Genomic DNA, 24980 nt, shown 5'->3' with positions numbered 1-24980 from the left:
ATTCATGTATAGAGTATTTATTATCTACAAAGTTGTTAGGAAGTGGAACATAACTTTAGTTTGTGAGAAACACTGAACGTGACCTTACATTGGATCATGAGCATTTTTCATTCTTTTGCATCGGTTGCCCATTCATCAGCGGAATATTGTTTTACAAATCTACTCTATGACATACCAGAGTTGCCTTTATTTAGTGTTACCATCATTTCATATTTGTTTAATCCAGCTTTACTGCCTAAAATGGCAACTTTCTCAATGTTGCTGCTACCTGCTAATGCTAGTTTCTACTACAGTGTTAGCATTAGCACTCAGGTACAGGGATTGCTCTTCTTTTGGAGGACTTCTGTGTGTGTTTTCATTGGTTGATATAACAGATTGGAAAGTTGGCCAGGGAAAAGGGAAATGACCATGATGTCTGACATGTTAAACTTGGACAGCTGAGAGCAGGACAGAACGTGTTGTTCTCCGGGGATTTAAGTGTTTATAATTCAGGTTAGGTGGAAAGCAGAGTGGGTGGTTTGACGTTAAAGACACATCCTGCCTCAGAGACACCATGATGTCGAGCTACAGAGCGCCAACGCAAGCTCAGACTCAACCCAATCCTCTTGAACAGTTGACAGTGTACATTTGTTTTTAGTACTTAAGCATAGCACTGTGGTTTCTGTCTGATCAGATACATATATTATGAATATGTTTACCTGTGTTGGAGTCCTGCAGCTTCTCCCTTTTTCTCCTCTTCTTTTTGCCCTGTGGGAGAAAAAACAAAAGAAATCCCCCCAATTAAATGAGACTGGCTCAGCTTTTAAAAATAATTATATTGCTATTAATTCAAAATCAAACACATTCTGTTGATCTGGCTTGTACTCATATTAGTTATCAGCCATCATTTGTAAAAACAAGTAATAGGATTGTGCAGCTGTTTTATAAACATCTATATGATTTTGTCTGAAAGGTTCCCAGTAAAAATAAAATCTGGTTTTATCTTTTATCTTTTAATCTGCATTCCCGGCTAGCTTAATATGTTTTTTAAACCACCCTTGATTGCCTTTCCTCTTTATATTGATGAAATATAGTCCCAAAGTGTATTCTTTGATCAACAGAAATCTCCATCTTAAGTAACATTTGTATGTGACATGTAAATCCATTGGAAATAAAAAAGTGCAAAGTTAAAAGCGGCAACCAGGTCAAGCAACCGTCTGTAATGCTCTACGGAAGCAAGAGAAAAAGCAGGAAAGATCAAAACAAAGTAGAAAAGATGTTGCACCACTAATGTCGTTCATGCAAATTCTGATGAACCATCGCCAAAAATGTCTCAACAATCTCATTCACATATTTGCCTTCATTTCCCACTATCTCCAGGCTAATTGTAAAGTGAGTGTTGAGGTAAACATCAGAGTTGCTCAGGCAGGTTCTGTGATGGTGGAGTGAGGCCTCATATTGGGGGAGATGGAGGATGTGGGTGCAGAGATCCACCGCCTGCGCCTCCACGTCTGCCTCCTCGACTCGCTGTCAGCGTGTCCATGTGGTTAAAACAACTCCTCTTGCAACTGCTCTTCTCTGAAGCTTTGTGTCTGTGGGTGTACGTACGTTGTGCGTACGTGCGTGTGTGTGTGTGTGTTATGTTTGGGCTCGGAGGAGAAACCCTCCTGCGGGGGAGGTATGTGGAACTTTGCTTCCTGTTTTGCTGGTAGGTCCACTAGTGTAGTCGTTTTTTTAAACCCCAGGAGAAGAGAGGTGGTGATGGGGAGGGGGGTTTCTTTAGGCCAAGTGTCGTCATTACACAGTTTGTGTTTTTCTATTCTTTATCGGACTGTGTCGCCCTGTGCCTAAGATGAAGATTTTGGATTCATATATTTGGTTTCTTTACACTCATGGAGTTGTGATTCAATAAGTGTACTTTACAACTACAACATTTAGAGCGATAATATATCAATATCCCGATATGAGACTACATATCGTCTTCAATTTAAACCTACAATATCCTTGCATTATCAATATTGGGGTATTTGATCAGTAATAGTGTGAAGTTTACTGTCTCCATATTGCCCAGCCATATTTAGAGCTGCAGAATGATCACATGAAAGTGGTCGCTAAATGTTTGTCTTTAAGTTACAATGCCCCTACAGTAAAAACGGTAAAAACACTACTGTTGCCGTCAGTAAGCCACCATGTGTGGATGATACACAGGAGGACTCAGTCATGACATTTTTCCATTTGAAGTAATCATATCAGACAGCATCCACCGTGTTGTGCCGTGCGTAGAAAATGCTTAAAGCTCCATGCAAACAGCAATAGCTCCTATACACACAGTTTACTGGAGCTCTGGTTTATAACATATCAAAACATCATGAGGTTATCCAACTGTGAGCCTGGAATTTACTCTCTACGGAAACGGGAGAGTAAAAGAAAGTATTTTCTCAGTAAACTCGCATGGTGCTGCGCAGTCAGATGCAACATTAAAGAGACAGAAACCAGATGAGACATTAGAGCTGAATCCGTGTGCATGTTTGTGACATGAAGCACTCGTTCAGAAGTTAGAGAACGTGTTATAAACCACAGCCCGAATAAAGTGTCACCGTAACTCATGTGCCATGCCTGCCCGCCCACAGAGTTCAGCTCAGGTAGAGAGAAGATAGAAGAGCAGAGAGAAGCGTAGACAGGTAATCACTCGATCTAACGTCACTGAAAAGCAGCCTCTGTTGCAACCAAAGCCTTTACTTCACCTGATTATGACACAATTTGCTCCTCCTTTTCTACTAGAAAGTATTCATACATTTACTTAAACCTTCAAATATTAGAAAAACAAATGACTACTATGTGAGAAAGTTGTGTTTCTGTACAACATGTGTTAAGCTTTACAAATAACAAAAATGAAGGTGCTGTATTTGAAAAGGGATGCCCACCAAAAAAGTAGATACAAATCTAAGGCAGCGAGGCCAGCCATGCGGCCCTGCTCTCTGTTAGTGGAGCAAAGGGGGTTGATTTATACCTCTGTGTGATTCAGTGTTTTACACTAGTAGTCATAACCATGGCAACGTGCAAGACTTGGTGAAATGCTTTCAAAAGTGACCAATCAGATCTGCTTTTGCAGCTCATGTGAGGCTGGAGTGTGTGAGTCATTAAGATTTTTGGAAGTTGCATGCAAACTTTGCACAGGAATACCCACAACCCCTTTCATGCAGCTCTTCACATATTTTCCCACCACAGAGGCATAAATCCACCATAAGACGTGTCCCTACCCAATCAGCTTTACTCTTTTCCCCTGCGACCCCGCTAAGGCCCGCCTCCTGCAAGAGTTCAACAGCAAACTGACAGATCAGAGGCACACAGCAGCCCAGATACAGCACATCCCAAAACATTAGACTACAACACATGCACCACACAGGTTTGACTCGTATTCTGGGAGACTTCTTTAATCATGCTATCAAAGTCTGTGCTATGTTTAAAGGCTTTTGACTGACAGGCCTGAGAGCCAATAATCATGCAGGTTGTTGAGACAGTAGCCCGTAAAGGAGATAGGTTTATTCATTTCTTTCAGTTTCAAGGTAAGAACAATAAATATGATCAAACCCAGTTCAGGAAGTTATGGCTGATGAATACATCTCGTTTCATTTTGGTTTTATTGACAGGGAATCAAACCAGCGAGGAAGAAGTAAAGAGGCTGGACTGACTCCTGCTGTATGTTGCATCAAATGTTTTGTCCTTTTTATGATTTTGACAATTTGTATTCTTCTCAAAAGTAGCATTCTCCTTCCTTGAACTGCTTCATAATAATGTTATTATAATAATTTAACCTATCAATGTTAAAATGCCTCTCATGCTGTCTTACTCTTATTTTGAAAGGAACTTATTGGTGGTTATTTTCATTTGAAAGAAAATGAAAATCAGTTCTTGCATCCAAGGGGAAAATTGAATTGTAATACCACCACATGCAGCACAAATATTGTAGTTTTAATTACTTTAAAGGACACTTTTTCAGTAAGTAATTATTCAAAAGTAGTGTAATAACATATATGATTATTAAATAAACTATAGGAGGTTATTAAACTACTTAATTTGTCATTTTAGTGTCCAAATGACGTCTTTATTCTAAAAGGTGGCTCGCACTAGAGCCCAGGTATAGGAATCATGCCTTTTCCATAACAAGTGAGAGCGCCTCCTTTAGATCAACTTATCAGCTCAGAGAAGTTGTAGATGTAAAAATGAAGAGGAGAAAAGATGACGAGGCGTGGATAAGAAGTACTCACGTAGTTGTCTCTGGCAGACCAGGTGGGGTAGAGCTGCATGTGGAGTTGTCTCTCTTTCCGGGCCAACTCGTAGTATTTGGCCTGTTCCTCCCGGGTCAGTGCGTGCCACTGCAGACACACACAACAAGCAGAAATCAAGAGAGAAACTATTAGTATATCCATTTCATGATAACACATTAGATATTTACATATACCACTCCTGTTTCAAATAGTCAATCAAATAGTATTTATACATATATACCAATAATATATCTACATATACTTTCTATACAAATAGTATGCAAAGGTGCAGCAGCAGTCATTGAAGGGTTCAAACCTTTATGATTCGCCTCACATTTTATGTGAACAATGGGGACATGCAGTGATCGTACCAGGTCTCCTGTCTCTACCTCTGCCCAGCTCCCGGCAAATTGAGCAAAACATAACATAGCATGTAATGCTACATAGGCCACGCCCACTTTCATCAATCATTATGACACTTTAGCTCTAAGTTAATATCCATAGAGCATGCGATTTTGGGCGTTAAAATACATTTAGCCTATGTATCTCTGTCTGTACACACAAACTGGAAGATTGACAATAAAGTTGTCTTTGACTTTGATATAGAAATGTCTAGATCTATTTCCACCAATACAAAAGGTTTCACAGTTGAGTACCATACACCATGATCTGCAGCTGGACTGTAACAATAGCATAACACACTTCAATCTCTTATCATTCTTGTGGATCCCAGGACCACCAGTCACTGTTGTTATGGTTTAGCAGCACCAGTGTGTGAGGGGAGCGCAGATCACGTTACCACAGTCCTCTCATGTTCCTCATGTGTACAAATTACACACTGACCTGGAAACAGGATTAGTCTGCCCTCAGTTATGTGTGTGTGTGTGTCTGTGTGTGTGTGTGTCTGTGTGTGTGTGTGTGTATGTGTGTGTGCATGTGTGTGTGCATGTGTGAGAAACTCTCACCCTTCGTCCCAGGATCTGATTGATGGCGGCGCTCTCCTTTAATGTGCACTCTGCGATGACCTTCGCCCTCATCTCCTTCATGTACAGCATGAAGGCGTTCAGGGGTTTCTTGATGACCGGCTTCTTGGGCTCCTTCTCCCGCTTGGCTTCCACCTGCGGCTTCCTGAGGACGGAGGAGGAAGAGAGTGTGGACGTTATATATAGAGCTACAGCCAGAAGACATTTGTTACATTTTAGGTAGGGAGGATTAGAGAGGCTGCTATGTGGATGTTGTTATCATTGGATAGAACCATGCTACCTGTTTCCCTGTTTCTAATCTATGTGCTAAGCTAAGCTAAGTGTCTCCCGGCTGTAGCTTCATATATCTAATGCATCCTCCTCTTTAAACTTTCGGCATAAAGCGACATATTTTACAACATAACAAACTATTCCTATAGGGTGAAATGCATGTCCTCTACAATTGAAAAGATGAGATTTCCTCATTTTTGCACCCAATAATTCCTAATAATTAAATGTACTGTATATCCAATTACTGAAATAGCTCAGTACCCTCCCCTAACTAGTCAAAATGTCTACTTGAGTTCATTAGCATGAAATAAAGTGAGTCAACTTTGCAATATACTAAATATTGCCACACAAAAGCAGCCATTTCTGCCTCAAATTATATACAAATCCTGCTGGAGAAAAAAAACTGAAGGATAAACAAACAAGGAAATGGTGAAGAGTTATGGAGAATGGAGGCAATACTTACATGTACATGCTCCTGTCATAATGATCGTGCTCCTGTTTGCCTGAAGGGGGCACTATGGCTGGGTGGGGGATCCCTGTGGGATGCATGCCTGATGGGCCAAGCATCAGAGAGTGAGGGAACCTGGTGGAGTTGAAAAAACGAGACAGATAGAGAGCAACAAAAAAAAAGTTCAGGGAAATGCTTTGAGTCAGGGTCAGAGAGGACGATGAGCGTTAAAGCAAGAGCGACTATTTTGGTAAGCAAAGAGCTTTAAAGCATGGAAAAGTCAATCGATTAAGAACCACATTGTACTCACTGAAAGCAAGATTCCTGCCTGTGTGAACAAAGGCTCTTAAAGCAGCAAACACAAATATTGGTTGATGGTATTTATGTTGAGCAAGGCACTTAGAATGTTTGATTTGGTTTTTTCTTAGATCTTCAGTAAAGATGTAACCATCTGTCACCACTAGAGGGCGTCATCGCATTACAGAGAGTGAACATATTGCTACACACCCTATGTTCACACCTAGAGGCTGCCTGTGTTGGAAGTACACTGACTGAAAACAGACTTCACATCTTACATTTGCAATTAATAGTGTAACCATGCGCCATATGATCCAAATGGCTTTAAGCATTATAGAACACCATTTTAGGAATTTTGTTTGAAACAAAGAAAAATAAGTATAACTGACGATAAAGCAGCAGCTGCTGGAGTGAGGATCTTATTTTCATATATGAACATTTTCATAGTGTTTGTTTTAAACCTGCACAGAGTAATGTCCCTAGGTGGGATTTACTGAACCTTACAGCTCCTTACAGGAGGATCTGAAGATTAAGGATCCATATCATATGACTTGATTTGACTTTAATGACTTGATTTGACTTTTGAGTCTCCCTGATTTATTTAATAGAAAGTATACACTCCAGGTGGAAATGCCCACCTGTGTTTCACAATGCAGGTTTGAAACCAACTATATGAGAGGCTGTTTGAACTTCAGTGTCTGTGTGATGAGGCTGTGTGTATGAGACAACAGACGAACTTGCAAAGCGCACTGTGGCAAGAAAGCATTGGTCTGCTGCAAGCGCCGACTTACACTGTACTGAGAGTAGAGTCACAGCTTGAGCAAAAAAAAACAAAAACCTGGCTGAACAATATAAAGACACTGCTCTCTAAATCTCACAGCTGGATGCAGAGGATCACACTTTTATTTCTATGGGTCTCCTTGAAAAACTAACACTCTTGCTGCATGGGACAGCATAACAGGATGTCACACGTTTTAATGGTAAGTGTCGTGGGTCAGGAACACACAAAAAACACATGTTAGTGATGGCAAGGACAAAGCAACTAATATCCTGATGGTACTCAAGAGAGTGTGTTTCTGCAGCAGCGTCTAGCGTGGCCCGGCTCAGTTTGCCTCGACTCGGCTTGTGTCCTAACTTCTGGCGTAACACTGAACTCGTCCTGTTTACAGCACACTGACTCCAATCGGACTTTATAACAGCAGCTGACCAATGAGAGCTGACATAGAAGCTGAACAGGGGAAAGTCCTGTTCAGGCATTTTGAAATGTGCTGTAAAAAGGAGTAGGTGATGCAGAGCGTAGCTTGTTGTTTTAGCTTTTTTTTACTTTCTTGGCTGCATCTGGCTTGGTCCGCCCAGCAGGCTACGATACCTGGAGTAGGAGGAGGCGCTGGAGAGGTTGGAGGAGTAGGGCTGCCTGAAGCCGCAGGGGGGGAGGGAGGGATAGACGGGCTGACTCTGCCTGCCACAGCACAGCAGAGGGGGAGACACGGCAACAGTGGGGCCTTTTAATTAGGTGCCTTTTAATAACAATTGTAATGTACATATCATTATTTGACTGTAGTATATTTCTATAGATTTCTGTAGCTTAGTGAGATTGTGTATTGTAGAGTATTCAATGTATTATTTTATTTGTATATCTATCTATCTATCTGCTTTACAGGTGGAAACGTGATAATCCTTCTGAGGATGTTTAGCCCTTAAGATCAATTGATTTCCACTACAGCTGCAATTATGAGATTTCCAACTTTTACACAATGTATCAGTTCCCATAACATTCCTAATATATTCAATAACTGAAACTGTGTCATCCCGATCCAATCTATTCAAGAATGAAGGGAGATTAGCATTAAAATAGTAACATTAAGTGTAACTGTGAAATACATCAAACACCACATTTGAATTCATCATTGTGTTTGATCAACAAAACAGTCATCACTTTTAACAACAATTTATCACCCGTTTTGGTTTTTAAAACATTTAAAATCTCTTATCATTCGTGTGGATCCCAGTACCACCAGTCACTGTTATGATTTAGCAAAGGTTTTGTTCTTAGTTCTGATATTTATTCTTAGTCACAGTAATAATATTTAATACCTCATTTTCTCTACATGTTCCTCTTATTTGTTGTCCTGTGACTCATGATCTAGCCTGCATTATTTACAGCTTTCATAACTAGTTTGTTTTGTTTTTTAGTTTTCCACCTCTCCTGTTCAAGTGTTTTAATATATATGCATTCAAATATGTGTATATATATTTTAATATATTTATAATTTGCCTTGCCGTTTTTGTAAAATGCAAACAAACAACTAATTACAATTTTAAAGATCACAGTTCAATAAAGTGAAATCTCATGGTTTAATGCTTCCTTGCATCCATAGAAGTCTCTTTTTGAGAATATTCTGTGATGCACGTCGGTGATTCCCCCCCGGAGAGTGTGTATCAGCACTGTTGACAGCTGTGTGTCAATACTTGGCTTACCGGGAACAGAAACACACACACTCACACACCACGGGAGGTCGAGGGTGGGGGTGGGATCATGTAAGCAAGGAGCCTTTGATATGTAGAAAAAAACCACACTTCTACCTCCTGAGAGCCAATACCACCATCCCCCCCTTCAACTGACTCATCCTAACGTTTCAGCAAATGCAAACACACGCACTCCAATCCACATTCAAACTATTGTTACGATCGTCATGATCACCACACACACTTCCTCCTTTTCTCCACTGCATCCCTCCTCTGGCTCCAGGAGGAGGCAGCGCTGCATGGACAGTGAAGCCCAGCAGCAGAGGCCTTCGGCGGGGAAGAGACTCAGAGATCCCTGGGCTCAGCTCCTGGAGCAATGACGCTGTAATCCTGTTTTAACTGAGGTCCCACTACAACACGGGTCAGATTAAGGCAAACTAAACAACAAGTCTGCTTTTTATCTCACGAGGAAGCTGCCCACACCATGTCTTATAATCCACATGCGTCAATCAATCCAAATCAGTGTGGTTTCATTTAGTTTACATTTAAAAACACCAGTGCTCTCACACACCATCGTACAGGTCACAAATCATAATCTTTGCGAAAAACAGCCGCTCTTGAGTGTGACGCCACTCTCAAACAGAAAAATACCTCCTGTGTGACAGGCATGGCTGGACAGAGGTATGCTGGGAATGAGATGAAAAACTAGGCGACCTGCTCCATTGTGCAGCGCTTTGTGCAATTTCTTTGTTACATTTTGACTACAATTGACAAAGTAATTACATCCCAACAGACTGATAAGTCAAAGGTCATGAGTTTAAAAATGTCACTGAATGACGACAAAGACGAATAGCTGTCATGCTCGCAGTAACTGTTTGATCTGACACAGAAGACCCCAAAAAGACCGCCTTCCTGCTCTTCGTGTTTTTCATCATGTAGGACCAATAAGTGGGAAATAAACGAAAGCCATTCAATTTGGGATTTTCTTAGTTTCTGGCCATCACTAGCCATAGTAGAGAAAAGAGTTTAGTGGATGGGCAGGGTTTTAAACGTGTCTCCAGTCAGTAGCTCTCTTTTTGTATTTGTCACACAACTAGTTCTGTCACTTTTCGTGTGAACCACAGAGTGCAACACTATGAATGTCATCCAGAGAAGATTATCTGAAATTCTGGGCTGTTATCCCAGTATTTTAACAACATCAAGTCTTTCCCTCTTCTCTATGATGACCAGCCCTTTTGCAGACGTCCGACATCACCTTAACAAACTAGCTTTTTTCCCCCAGCACAACTGGATATTCACAGGAAAGAAGAGGCTGTGCTACACTCTCACTCTGCTTTCGTTAATAGAAGTTAAAGAGGCTTCATAACACTCCCTTCAGCTCTCACTGTATTTAATAATGCAACATGTTTGTGAGACTCATGTTCTACAAGGCTGCATCCTCACAAAACAGCACAACACATCTGAAATCATTCCTGCGCTCCGCCTGGGCTGTAGCAACCAATCAGTGAACAGGCCCAGGAGACATGAAGAGGTGGTCATGGAGGAACAGGAGGAGCGACCAGGCTAATGGTAAAAAGCAACAGAACAGTTTGACATTTACCACTTATTCTCTATGCCGGCCCCTCCTCCTCCTTCAACAAAGAAGCACACTACAAGGCGCCAAAACAAGCAGATAATCTGGGAGGAGGAGATTAGCTGTTAATAATATTTGTGGAAATCCATAGTGAAGTGTCTGAAAAAGATAAAACGCCTTTCAATCACAGACTTGAGAAACGTCTTGGGACACACAGCACGTCCTACAGAGACATAAACACACTTGGTATGTGTACAAACGCACAAAGTTTTTAAGCTTCCCTTCCAAATCTCCATGACATTTGATGTAAGCCTTTAACTGTTCCCGCAGGGGATTTTGTCCAGGCACAGATACTGTAGGTTGTAATAAATGGATTTGTGTTGATCCATAAATCAATGGACGTCTGACATTATGAGTTCACAATCAACCAGCATGACATCGCAAGCTCACGATCCACGCAGAATAGATGTAAACTCTTAATGGAATGACTTAATATGGAGCAGATGTCCCAAACTGCTGCTACTGCTTTATTACTATAAAGGAACTAACGGAAACATCAAGACAGGCTGAGATCCAAACAACATGTAGTGGATCAAAGCCACAACAAACATGTACATTTTCAATTATGTGGTTTTTGCTCGTTAATGTAAGGCTGACATCTTCCTAAACCCACTACATCTGGACAAATACTGCAAGTTACACATTTAGATATGAAGAGTACTCTATTTTAGGCAGGGGACAATATGAAAATGTAACTCATTGCTTAAAAATCTTAAGAATTACTTAAAATGGCACTGAACAATACTGAAACAACATAACCTTACATTTAATCACTTAACATATTAATTCAATCATGCTACAAAATGTTTTTTAAGCAACCTAAAATGAATCATAAATCACAAGTTCATCATGTTAAAAGAAAGCACACATTGCATTAGAATTCAAAGTAAGACTTTATTTGTCACTTCTATACTTATAGCAAGTAAGATAACTTCTTTGATTCACTCAGGTGAGGATATTTACGGTTATCTTGAAGTATGAAATTCAACCCTATTGTGATTGTTTTGAAATGTTTCGAACTTCTTCTGGGAACTTTTAATAATTCCAGGTCAAATGTGCTTTAAGAAGAAGTAAAAACATGCTTGTGACTACATGGATTAGCCAGTAATGCTATTTGTTTGTTACTCAAGACTATTTTAAGTTGAAGTTTTTTCTGAATGTTTCTGTTGTCCACATTCCTTTACCAGATGCCACAAAAGTTGAAGTGAGATTCCCAAACACATGTGATCAAAGGAAGTGGCGTCCATGAAAACAGAGCCTTGGGTCAGCCCCTTTTGACACCATGTGAGACAGTGATGTATCATACACTAACCTGGGTCCACGTGTGTGTGTGTGCGTGTGTGTGTGTGTGTGTGTATATGCAACAATGGGGAGATGACGACGATTAATAAGGTGATAGGACGGTAAAGGTGATTTGTGAAGATGATCAGAAGACCTTCTTTAGATGTTTGAGGGTTAGTTGTTAAATCAGATGTGAATTAATGGTACAAATTCAGTTACAAGCTACTTAACAGCAGAAGTATATGTGTAGGCCTGGGGAAAAAGGATATTTTCATTATTGATGAATTTTGTTCCCGTTTTCTTTCAATAAGATATAAAAAAGAAAAAAAAACGACATACTTAAATTCAAACTTTACTCCAAAATGTAAAGATATTAAGGTTACTGTCACAGAAGCAAACCAGGAAAATCAGAAAGGAGCCTTTTAAAAAACACGAAAAAAGGATAAATCTATTATCAAATGTATTATATATTTTTTTATAGATTACTCAATTATTAAATATTTGTAGCTCTCAGTTTTCATTATGTTAGAGAAATCATGGCGATTCCTTTAAAGTTAGGGAAGAGTTATACAGTAACAAGGTCATCACAAGTACACAAGGACTGTATGTACAGATATACCTGTGCGTGTGTGTGCGTGCATGTGTGTGTGTGTGTGTGTGTGTGAGAGACTCACCAGCCCATGGAGGGACTGATCTGTCCGACGCCGCCTGGAGGGAGGGAGTAATAGCCCGAGAGGTCCTGGGACTGGTGCCTGTGAATGCCTGAAGGACACACACACACACACACACACATATATATTAACATCCATGTAATCACTCTTTCCTGTGTTGTTTGTTTCCATCAGTTAAGACATCATAAGTACACACACACACACTGAATAAATGATGCCGCATCTCTGGTTTTTGCTTTTTAAAACACAAACATGTCAGGTCATGTCAGCAGCCCCCAGGCTGGCCCCGGGTCTGATGGGCTATTAGTGCTATTAGTAGTCTGGGAACCTGGTATTAAACACAAAGATACTCTTAAAACAGATCACAGACCTCTGTTCCCATCCTTTGTGAACCTGTGAGTGTATGTGTGTTAAACCCTATTTGCATTCAAAGTAGTGCGTATTTACAGGTTTTTTTAAACACTCGAAAACCCGTAAAAAACATAGGAGATGATTCCCATAGTGGTCGAGGGTCTTTTTATGGTGAGTCATGTTTGACGTCTGGAATGAGGGATGGTGCAGAGAAAATGTTCAGTTGTTACTTATTTTCTGTAAATGATCCGGTATCTTTTTCAAACTCTCAAAACAACCATGATGATTGTATAGAAACACTAAGAAAATATGATTTTGAGAATCACGTGTTTTATATCTTGTCCATTCAATGTTTGGATTATTTAAAGCTAAGGTACTTGCAGGACTCTTGCTGTACTGAATTTGTATCCCGTTGGTTGATTGCACTTATTGTAAGTAGCTTTGAATAAAAGCATCAGCTAAATTAAATGTAACAATGATCAGTGAAGTTTTTCTGACAATGGAGTCTGGTTGCTTTAAAGAAGAGAATATTAATTGTATGTTGTGTACATTAATAATCTATAAGAATAGTCCAAATCCCTGCTTCACATACTATCGTCCTGGAAAAACTAGGAAAATGTGCGTTTTCGCCCGTGTGCTGATGCAGATAGGACTTATATCCGCGATTACTGCAGGTTCATTTGTCCCGGTACTGAGAGCAGATTGTAACCGTCTCAACGAAGACAAAAGCCAGATGTTACTGTGTTTTCCTCCATTGGTAAAGGGGATTTAGTGTATCATGATGCTGTGTGCGAGTGTGTGTGCATGGGACCCTCCACGGGGCGCTGATGTCGCCAGTTGGTTTCACTGGTTTACTCTACACAAGCGAAGTCCCCACATAAAAACACACACAGAGATACAGATAGACACACACACCCAAACAAACCATCTCATATTCTTCTTCTACTTTTAGCCATATTGTTTTCCATCAAAAAGACACACAGACTGCTTGACTCTGTGCCCTCGTGAGTAAATATCCAGTCTCTCTCTGTCTCTGTCTTTGTGCCCTTCAAAGGAAGTCATTTGTCAACAGGCAGCACCTAGCACTTAGCGCGGCCCGGCTGCTAACCTGTGTTTGCAGCACAGGAATGCTGTAGATGACTGTAATTTGGCCGTGGCTCCGGGCCTGTTTCAGGACCCCGAGCCACTATAAATCTGGACGACAGGAATGTGACTGAGTCAGTCGAGCTATCTCCGATCCTCCCTCCACTCCTCCCTTCTCTCCTCTCCCATTCTCTTCTCTTCATTCCATTCTTCCTTTCCCCTCTGCATCTAGACAAAGACAAGTTAATTGAGTGTCCAGTCAACAAAATATGTTTGTGCTTAGTCATTTATCTATCTAATCTTTATTGCATGTATTTAGTGTTTTAAAAATGTGGCTATAAATCAGCTTTAAGCCAAAGTCACTGAAGGCATGTTCACCAGACAAGCAGAACTAGCTAAGGGCTTTCACCTATACGCATAGCATTTTCATTACTCTATAGATAAGTGATGAATCCATTCAAAAAGAAATACAGGAGAACTCAAAGAGTTTGAAGAGATTTTTGGCAACTTCCCCTCACTGTTCCATCAGTATCATGTGAGACACATACAGTGCACAAGGTTCAACATATAGAGGTCTTTATCAGGGTAAATTCCACTTATTACCAACAACAACAACAACAACAAACTGACGAAAGTTTTAGCCCAAAAAACAAGTGCAAGATTTTGTGTCTATAGAGCTGTGAAGAGCCATATATTTTCCCGGGACAATCATTATATCATAAAACCTTTAAAGTATAAGCTAAATTCAACACCCTTATTTGTGGCGGGGTATTTTTAAATGAAATAGAGGTGTGGTCCTGCCTCAGTGTTTAAACAGCAGTGCAGTATACTTGCCTCTGCTTTTAAACTAGACTATAGCACATGCTGTAAGCCATTTTCTTGTTTTGCCTGAGGGCTAATATCAGGCTGAATGTGCCCTTAGGGTTAGAAAATATGTTTCTGTCTGTGTTAATATTGAACAGGATAAAATAACTCAACAGATTGCCCCATTAAGCCATATATTATAGATATTACCCGTAAGGAATACTGATGAATGTATTCATAGTACAGTATTGTACATTTTAGTTTTACATTCTGTCCACGGTTTTCTATTTGACATGTACATGGTTTATTTTTGTATTGCATTTTACTTGGACTATTTTATGTATTTTTCTTTCAATGTCTTAATTGTATTGCATGTTGCACTGTTGGAGTACGCTATAGCTGTTATGCATATGAAAATAAAGCCTTTGAACGCCATTAGTAACGATGACAACTTGTTTTGATACAGAGGGTGTTTCTCAATGTCGAGGAAGGCTCCTCCAGAGCCACTATTTCAAGGATGCTACGTCATCGAGTCCCGCCAAAGGACTGTTCCAATGTCCAGGCTCCTTGGAATTCTACCAAGCGTCCTTCGTAGCGACACATTTCGAGGCTGCACACGTGTATCCTCCGCGGTCTTAAAATCCCCACAATGCTTTGCGCACGGACTAATTTCCCCAAATCTGTGGCGGAAAATTGAAGACGGGGCCTCTCATATGACGCACACCTGCACACTTGCTCGTCTGTTCCACTCTTCGTTTTCCGAATGCCAGGACGGATTCTTGCCTAGCTTCTGAAGGAAGTGACTCGGAAGACATGTCCTACCAAGGAAGCGTCCTCGACATTGAGAAACACCCAGAGATGGAGAACTTTGCATCCTTTTTCGAAATCCGCCATGTTCCTTGAAATGACTGTAGGCTACGATTAAGATCAAAACAAACGCATGTTAATTTAACTGTTAATCGTTCACACTTGCATTTGAAGGAAACGTTGTGCTGGTTTCGGTAAGTCACGTTTGTATGCAGCCGTGTTTGCTGTTGGGAAACCTGCAGGGGAAAACGAGCAGCAGTAATGGGGTAGTTTTCTTTGGAATGCCCCTTTTAAAGCATCCATCTAATGACAGCTAACGCAACTATCTCACGCTCTCCATGTCAGCGTCTCGGGAAACAACTTAAAAGGGAAACCATTTGAGTCAAACCGGCTCTGCGTGAGCTCGGTATCAGAATGTGTGCATGTTAAATAAGAGTCGAAGAGCTGAAAATAGCATTCCTGCACTGATAATGTGCTGTGGTGGTTACAACCACTGAGAGTGAAAGTGCTGCAGCATCTGAGCATTAAAATGACTTGACATGCAGCCTGTGTGGTGTACATAAAAGAGCCCAAGACCAGAAGAAACTTTGTAGTGTTTGGTTACAGTAAGAGCGGTAATGAGTGCTACATTAGTACAGGAACTTTTGTTAAGAGCAAACACTCAAAAGACCCAGTAAAAGCTAAACTTGTTTTTGTAGTGTAAAACAACAGATTATGAAAAGCCATGTCTATTATGACTCTTAGTATGTGCCTTATAATTCATCATATTTCATTTACAATACAGTCTCCCTTTTTCCTCATGCTGATTTAAATAGTGACTCACTCTCCCAATCAGTCATCTGAAGGTGTTTTTTTTACTTTCGTCAAAAAATTACTTCATGAGGAAGTTACTTTCAGGCATTTGTTATTCCAGGAAGTATGTTCTTAATCAATAGTCTAGCAGCAAGTCCTCAAGAAAGGCTTTAGTTTTCGAGATACCCCTACCCGAGGTAGGACAAATGACAACAATTATTTTTCTTATCTTTAGGGTCTCCCATTAGTCAGACAATTATAGTCCTGTAAATGTAGCTTTAGTTTAGACGGAAATTGTACTTTTTGGTGATAGGAACATAGGACTCCATCACTTTTCTCTCATTTATCAGAAAAACAGTAATCCCTAAATAATATACCATTACTGAATTGTCTAGGGTGCTATTGAACACTAACCAGTAGTTGTATGGAAATATCTGGTACAGTTCTATTGCAAATGAGATTTCTTTAGACATAGGCCTACCTCTTCTCTGAGACAGTCAAACTCCGAATGGGGGATAAGTGGCATAATAGCCTATAAGTTAAGAATGCTCACTCTGATGGTCTATATTTGGAGAGGGAAATACCAGGTGACTGAACTACATCACCAACTAGTCAGAATAAGATTAGCCCAATAAAATAAAGTGTATTAGTTCTAAATTGCAAGCCTCTAAAACATAGGTGTAAATAGTACATGTTTTATTGAAACTGGAACCTTCATTTAAAGTACAGTATACAAATCATCAAATAATTCTGTGAGAGGTCAAGTATAGAGATACTAGAATATAATGTTAAATGTCAGGTTCCTCAGAAACGTTAGGGGACACATTTTGACATTGTGCACAGCAGGTGCAGAACTCCGTACAGGGAAGGCCAACAGAGAGGCACTGGCACTGCATGCAAGTACACTAGAGATGAACCAAACATGTATTTGCTTGCATAATATATGAGCAGTACTTCCACACCTGTATCATCAGACCTCACAATGATGCGGGAATATGACTCTGCAAGATGTATGGCATGGAGCACCATCTTTGTGTCTGCCTCCTCCTGATCACTGTGTACAGTGATGTCAAACTGCTGACTCCTGCTGTGCAGATGCTCTTCACCTCCTCCCTTTCGTCAAATCCTGAGTGTAGTCTCTGTGGGGCAGCAGTGACAATGTAGTGGCTCACAAACATGCACAGTGCAGTCTTGTTTCCACTACTCCTCAAGTACTTCCTGTAGTTTGGGACATTTGTTTTGCCAGTGATAACATGTGTAGGCCTTCCAGCACTTGCACCTCTCCTTTGCCTCTACAGGTCTTTGATTGACTGTGGGCCGTCATACCTGTCAAATACCATAACCACACATTTCATTTCTTGTTTTCTATATATATATATATATATATATATATAATATGTGCCAAACACTCAGTATGATTTTGTGAACGGGTGTGTCAATGCAGGTGCATTTAAAAAAGTGCAGATCTGTAATGAGGACCCAGCTCTGAAGAATAACACAAGTGTTATAACCTAGAGCAAAACAAATGTCCCAAACCAGCTTGGAAGAGTCTTTGCCAGTCGCAAGATAATTTGCGCTTCTGCTATATGGAAAAAAGGAAATTGGACTGATGTGCACACACTTGGATGAACTGAGGTTCAGAATTGCATCAACAACAGATGCAGCCTCGGAAAATCTGCCGCCAACAGAGGATGCATTTCAACAACATGTAAAGAGCAATGTTTCAGACAGCGATATGGTGTCACAGGCCGAACCCAAACACTTGTTATGGAGTCCTGTTGGCAAGGGGTGGACTGTCAGAGATGGGGCCATTCAACCAGTGCTATTTACAAAAAACCCAGCACCTAGAGAAGTGAGAGACATTACTCACTTGTATTGCAAAGATGCAAAGTGTGGAGAGAGTAGAAAGTGCCTCTCTGTTGGCCTTCCCTGTACGGAGTTCTGCACCTGCTGTGCAGAATGTCAAAATGTGTCCCCAAATGTTTCTGAGGAACCTGACATTTAACATTATATTCTAGTATCTCTATACTTGACCTCTCACAGAATTATTTGATGATTTGTATACTGTACTTTAAATGAAGGTTCCAGTTTCAATAAAACATGTACTATTTACACCTATGTTTTAGAGGCTTGCAATTTAGAACTAATACACTTTATTTTATTGGGCTAATCTTATTCTGACTATTTGGTGATGTAGTTCAGTCACCTGGTATTTCCCTCTCCAAATATAGACCATCAGAGTGAGCATTCTTAACTTATAGGCTATTATGCCACTTATCCCCCATTCGGAGTTTGACTGTCTCAGAGAAGAGATAGGCCTATGTCTAAAGAAATCTCATTTGCAATAGAACTGTACCAGATATTTCCATACAACTACTGGTTAGTGTTCAATAGCACCCTAGACAATTCAGTAATGGTATATTATTTAGGGATTACTGTTTTTCTGATAAATGAGAGAAAAGTGATGGAGTCCTATGTTCCTATCACCAAAAAGTACAATTTCCGTCTAAACTAAAGCTAAGTTTACAGGACTATAATTCAGTATTCTGTTAGGTAAATAATTGTCTGACTATTTGGTGATGTAGGACATCTACCTGGTTCATACCTCAGCAAATCTGAGGAGGGAAAGAGTGATCATTCTCAAGTTATGGGCTTTTTTGTCACCTTTCCCACATTCGGCCTGGTCTAATTTGGCTCTTTTTCAGGGATTTGGGTAGTTCTAAAGAACAACCCAAAAACATTTTGTTCCCCCAAAATAAAATTTGACAACAATCAATTTCATTAATGGGAGACCCTAAAGATAAGAAAAATCATTGTTGTCATTTGCTCTAACTCGAGTAGGGGTATCTCAACATCTGAGGGCCCTTCCTGCTAGACTACAAGTAAATACAAATAAATCATAAATATAGTTCAACAAAATGTGTTTCCTTAAGCAGCTGGGTAATGCAGTTTTAAGGAAACATTACATTAACAGGAATCAAATGAGCATTTGATAAGGATTTATAATCATTTTTTGTAATTTTGTGAGTATTTACAGCAGGAGGATGTTTATTGGTCTGACCCAAAATAAACTACACTGTCAGTGTTCATGGTAAAAACACTGATGTGTTTAAAATTGTTTTAGGATAACTAAATGGACGATATATCTTAAGCATAGAGGAAAGAGATGTATTTGGCTTTACATGGAAACTAGTAGTTAGGATTAATTCATTGTTATCTTTGTTTTTTTTCATTAATTAGTAGACGATAAGAAGAATACAGGATACCACTAGCTTATTTTTAAATTATACTCAGAAATGCAGTTAGAATGCAGAGTGCTGAGGTAACTGAAAGATGCTGTTTGCACCTATTTATTCTCACCCAGTAACACCTGGCGCTCATACGGGACCCTACAGAAAGTGTTAATGCGTGTTCATCTTGCACATTAAAGTGTGACTGGGAGTTTCATTTCCACTCTTTCTTTCTGTATTTTGCACTCTATTGTCTGAGCCAACAGTCAGATCTGAGAACCAGTCAAAGCAAAGTGACGGTGGAGGATCGACTTGACTTTTGTGTGGCATGTTAAATGTGTTCTGGTCAGGTGACTGAACTGACTGGACGGACCAGCTGGCTCCCATAATAGACAAACATAGACCTACAGGAGGACAACTCATACAGTGTGATATTAGTCATCATTTCCTGACTACAATTATCATTAATCAAATCTTATTCAACTTAAACTCTCAGATAAATGTCATGTTTTCAAACCCCTATCAGCAAATCTAAAGCATTGTACCTTCAATTTTCAATTATCTAGAATTCTATTAAAGTTAAAGTAAAACTTGATAGGTAAATCAAAGACATATGTTAACAAATTTGTAAAAATGAATCCTAAAGTTATAAAGATATGACTTTTATTTGATCCTGATCAAAGTACTGTGCTTACTGTAGTAGCTGAGATCACAGAAACTATGAGTACCACAGAAGCTGTCATCCTTGCAGGATCGGAGGTGGAAGGGATTAAAGTCTCAAACTCCACTGTCATGTTTTGAAACTGCAGCTACATTTAGAATCAGGATTAGGCAAATGTTTATTCTACCACACTTCTGCAAAGGTACGTTCACTTGGCTGGATTATTGTGTTACTTATGATGCTGTGATTTACTACATGTTGTCAGTTTGCGCCAGTAGATCTCTTGGAAATGTACATTATATATATTTTTTAACAAAGGAGTTTGTTCTCATTCTGAGCTAAAAATGTTTACCTTAGAAAGACTTGCATGTAGCAACAGGGTATATGCAGGAATCCTGAAGTCACATTTAATACATTTTAAGACCTTTTTAAGACCCTTTCCATACATTTTAAGACCTCATCGCCACTTCGAGTTTTAACCGGTTACATTGGCGACACACTTTACCTCACATTTACTATATACAGTATTGATTGTCCTTCCTCCTTATCTTCCAACCATTTGGACGCAAACTTGCATTTCCCCATAACGATGTTGTTTAACAACCGGCGTAAACAGAGCTTTGCGCGCTATCAAGCAGTGAGCGCGCGATGTCCGGTTCAGATGACGTCAAATCCAACGGGATGCCATCAATAAACGACACAGAATCACACTACACACCTACGCAATGATTACATTCAGGCTAACTGTAGAATACAACCTCTTTGGACAATTTATATACTTATTGAAAACAAGCTACAAAATGTAATACCTTGAAAGATGCCGTTTAATACTTTTTAATAGCCTTAACTTTTAATACTTTTTAAGACCCCGCGGACACCCTGAGCAAACATATTTTCTAAAGTTGTTTCAATAGAGGGGTTTTTCATATATCAGGCATACATGATTTATAACATTTGTATTCCTAAAACATGATTGCTGTTGACAGTATTGTGCTTTATAAAGTGATGCAAAGAAATCTTCCCCAGAAACGTTTTGTAATTTTAAACAGTCAGACAGTGGGCGCTGACGGTAGCAACACAGGAAGTAAACTGAAATGTGAGAAAAAGTGAGATCTCACGGCACAACAAAGGGTTAAAGGAAGAGTTGCAAACTGTGAGCAGAAATATAACAAGCAAAAGAACACTTATGCACAAATATACCACTACAGTTATTACAGTAAGTGCCTGTCATCTACAATGAGCTGAGTTCACAGGAACATCCCAACATGAAGCCTCTGAATGCAGAATAAAAGGAGTTACATTTAAAATGTTATACTCATGGTTCACAAATCATTGTTGCGACCATGTAGAACACAAAAGGCTCAAAAAAGATTAGAGAAGTAAAGAAGGAAAATGGTAATCACATCTTTGATTTTCTTTAACGTTTACATTGAAGTCATGCATGAGTGGTATAATTATAGGCTGCGGAGTGAGACAAAGGAACTGGCAGAGCACAGAAATGACAAGAGATGATAATAGGAGGAGATATACGGTGAACCCTGAGGAAATGTATAATTGTTCACAGAAAACATTTTAAATCATAATATCTTTTGATCTATTAACAAACATTAAAGTTACTTTATTGTTAAAGTGGAAGAGAAGTAAACCTGGAATTTGTTTAGCAGGATAACGTAAACACTACCGGACATTTGGGGAAGCTGTTAAGCATGGACCAACGAAGAATCCGTCAAACTTTGGAGCAATTTGGTCGAACTGGTCACAAATTGCAGAAACAAACCTGTGACTACTCCCATGAAATATCACATAGCTCTTTGAAAATATGATTTAAAATTGGACAAAACATCAGGTTTTAGTTTATACATTAAACTATGTTCCTAAAACTTGAATCAGTTCTCCTACTGCAGACACCTAGGACCCAAGAGCCTTTGATCGGCTTTTGATACACTTCAGCTTTTATCTTCTTATTTTCTGCTAGCAGACCAACTATGATGAGCTCAGTGATGCAGCAGGACAGAAGAGTAGATATAGGTGTGCCGAAAAATGACGTCATAGATATGAGGTGTGTATGCGTGTGTACTGTAAAATGTTCCTGACTGGAAATCCAGTCAGTATTCAGGTGAGATCGTGTTAGAAAGGTTACGTGTAGCAGTGTTTGAGTGTGCGTGTGTGTGCGCGCGTGTGTGTGTGTATGTGTAAGGATTTGTTAGAAGCAGGTGGCTCAGTCTGTCATTAAGGGCTGAGTCACTGTGCTAGCGTCAGTCCTGGACACACACACACACACACACACACACACACACACACACACACACACACACACACACACACACACACACACACACACACACACACACACACACACACACACACACACACACACACACACACACACACACACACACACACACACACACACACACACACACACACACACCACACACACACACACACACACACACACACACACACACACACACACACACACACACACACACACACCACACACACACACACCACACACACACACACACACACACACACAAAGATTCTAGACGGGACAATGGTGCTTTTTTTTTTTGGATAACGGGGGTTTTCCAGACGGAGCAGACGATTGCCTGAGGTCCCACTCCAATATCTAATCAGAGCCGGGAAAATACTTTTGTCCAACTCAAGATTCGTTTTTTCCAACCTTTTAATCTCATCCCGTTTTATCACTCTTCTCAGAAAAAGAAGAGTCTTCATCATCACTGTCGAAATCCTTCAATTACAGTCGTTCTTACAAACTGATGCTTTATAAACTCTGTGAAGTTTTCAGGAAGTGTCAATGGATCAATGACTTTCACCTCACCATATCAGGGAGTGATCTCATGGCTGTCAGCTGTATGAAGATGTGACTTATAAGCTGTTGACCGTGAGCCTTTTCTTGGTTTACCCCCTCTTTCCGCATCCAACGACAGCGCATTAGAATAAAAAATGCCTTTCAGAGAGGTTTGTACCAAAGATGTCATGCAATACAAATACAATGGTACGAAAAAGGTAGGTTTTAAGACGTTTGAGTGGCTCAAACTCATACACACACACACACACACACACACACACACACACACACACACACACACACACACACACACACACACACACACACACCACACACACACACACACACACACACAACACACACACACACAACACACACACACACACCACCACACACACACACACACACACACACACACCACACACACACACACACACACCACACACACACACACACACACAACACACACACACACACACACACACACACACACAACACACACACACACACACATGGCAATTGAGGCAATGTATCCTTCAGATTTGTATCAAAGACTCTTCAACGTGTGGAAAGGAGAAGCCATGTATTGAACCACCATCTTTGATATTAATGGACAACCAGCAAGGCGTTGACATGTATTCATGAACAAGTACTCAACAGATATATTATCACATTAACATAACATCATCAGACTCAGGATGGTCAGTTGAAATAAAAAAAACAAAGACAATAGAATCAGAGATACCACTATGTTATTCGACATATTTTCAGAGCTGTCTATAAGCTGCTTATTTAGCTGCTAGCCGCTAGCCTCAGGCAGAACTGATATCTGAACTAATGTGATGTTTTGAACTCTAGATCTCTGTTGCTTAGCTCCCTCTGGAGCCAGAAAAATGCTGTATACATCTTTCTCAACATGCAGCAGAACTCCCCAAGACCTAAAAACTGACTTTGATGTGTAAAATCTGTGTGGCTCCATGAAAGATGATGAGGTTGCCAAATCCTATGGAGTTCATTAATACATTCAGCAAATGTAACAGTAATGTGGTGAACAGTTGAGATTTTTTGTTGGACGAGTCTTGGACAATCCAAAACTGCCATACTTTTAGCCCCGCCTCTCGAAAAGGCACAAATCCTACTGTGTTTAAATGTCAGGGTGTGTTTGTTTGTGACTTTCAAACAGAGTGCAGTGTGTGTTTGTATGTTCAGCGCCGGCTAAAGAGAACCGTGTGTGTGCTGCAGCAGCGATGGCTTGTGCGATTGTCACTCTAATTGTTTCCATCTTTGAGTGTGTGTGTGTGTGTGTGTGTGTGTGTGTGTGTGTGTGTGTGTGTGTGTGTGGCTGGCAGTCCCTTCAGAGGAGCAGGCCACTTCAGAGCAGCCATGGAACCACCACAGGCTGACAGTGCCTGTGCTGCCACTTCACACACTGTGTGCGTGCCATGCTGTGTGTGTGTGTGTGTGTGTGTGTGAGTGTGTGTGTGTTTAAAAGAGGGACAGGAAAAGAAATAGCAAGAATATGAATATATTGGTATATTAAATTGATTTGTGTGTGTGCCAATGAGATGAATGATGTGTTGACAGTACAAACAGTGTGTGTGTGGAAGAGGGTTTCAGAAACAATTCAGCAGCTCTCTGGAGTATGGCTGTGTGTGTGTGTGTGTGTGTGTGTGTGTGTGTGTGTGTGTGTGTGTGACACTCTTAAAAGTGTGAAACTATAAAAAAATAAACCCAACATAAGTACAAAAGGCTGTGTTATGTAATATGTGTGAACATCTCTCTTTTGTGTTTGCGTCCAGGTTAACAGCTGTATATAAATATGTGTGTGTGTGTGTGTGTGTGTGTGTGTGTACTCACCTGTCTTTTGGCTCATGTCTGTGGGCAGATGTGGAGGACTTGGGTTGAAGTGCTCGTTGCTGTAGGGCAGGAGTGACGTCAGGGGGTGCATCCCGTGAGACTGCTGCACCACCGACACTTTGTTGGACTGTGGACAAGACACAGAGATACAAAATCAGTTAAGATAATATTATTTCTTTCATGATTCTCTACATGTTCCATGATATAGGGTTGCAGAGCTCTGTTTAAGGAGGTAGGATTCAACACAGATGCCAATGTTATTTCCCTAGTCGCTACTGGGGACA

The 24980-nt window shown here is 40.2% G+C and overlaps 1 protein-coding gene across 10 annotated transcripts in view; it reads right to left on the bottom strand.

The window, feature by feature from the left end:
• Positions 1 to 24980, bottom strand: part of tcf7 (transcription factor 7) — a 70444-nt gene that overhangs the window by 9464 nt on the left and 36000 nt on the right. The window contains exons 4-11 of one of the 10 annotated variants that reach the window (XM_034206767.1): positions 24697 to 24823; positions 12300 to 12387; positions 7570 to 7704; positions 5964 to 6083; positions 5213 to 5375; positions 4248 to 4355; positions 3240 to 3287; positions 699 to 747 (exon numbers count right to left, since the gene is read on the bottom strand). In XM_034206767.1, coding sequence (XP_034062658.1) covers positions 699 to 747; positions 3240 to 3287; positions 4248 to 4355; positions 5213 to 5375; positions 5964 to 6083; positions 7570 to 7704; positions 12300 to 12387; positions 24697 to 24823 — 838 coding nt within the window. The remainder of the gene's footprint in view (positions 1 to 698; positions 748 to 3239; positions 3288 to 4247; positions 4356 to 5212; positions 5376 to 5963; positions 6084 to 7569; positions 7705 to 12299; positions 12388 to 24696; positions 24824 to 24980) is intronic. The other 9 variants (XM_034206768.1, XM_034206769.1, XM_034206770.1 and 6 more) reach the window with 9 other exon arrangements.

Source organism: Gymnodraco acuticeps, unplaced genomic scaffold (genome assembly GCF_902827175.1).
Source record: "Gymnodraco acuticeps unplaced genomic scaffold, fGymAcu1.1, whole genome shotgun sequence".
Lineage (NCBI taxonomy): Eukaryota > Metazoa > Chordata > Actinopteri > Perciformes > Bathydraconidae > Gymnodraco > Gymnodraco acuticeps.
Note: the sequence above shows the minus strand (reverse complement) of the source record. Positions and strands in the feature narration are given on the sequence as shown.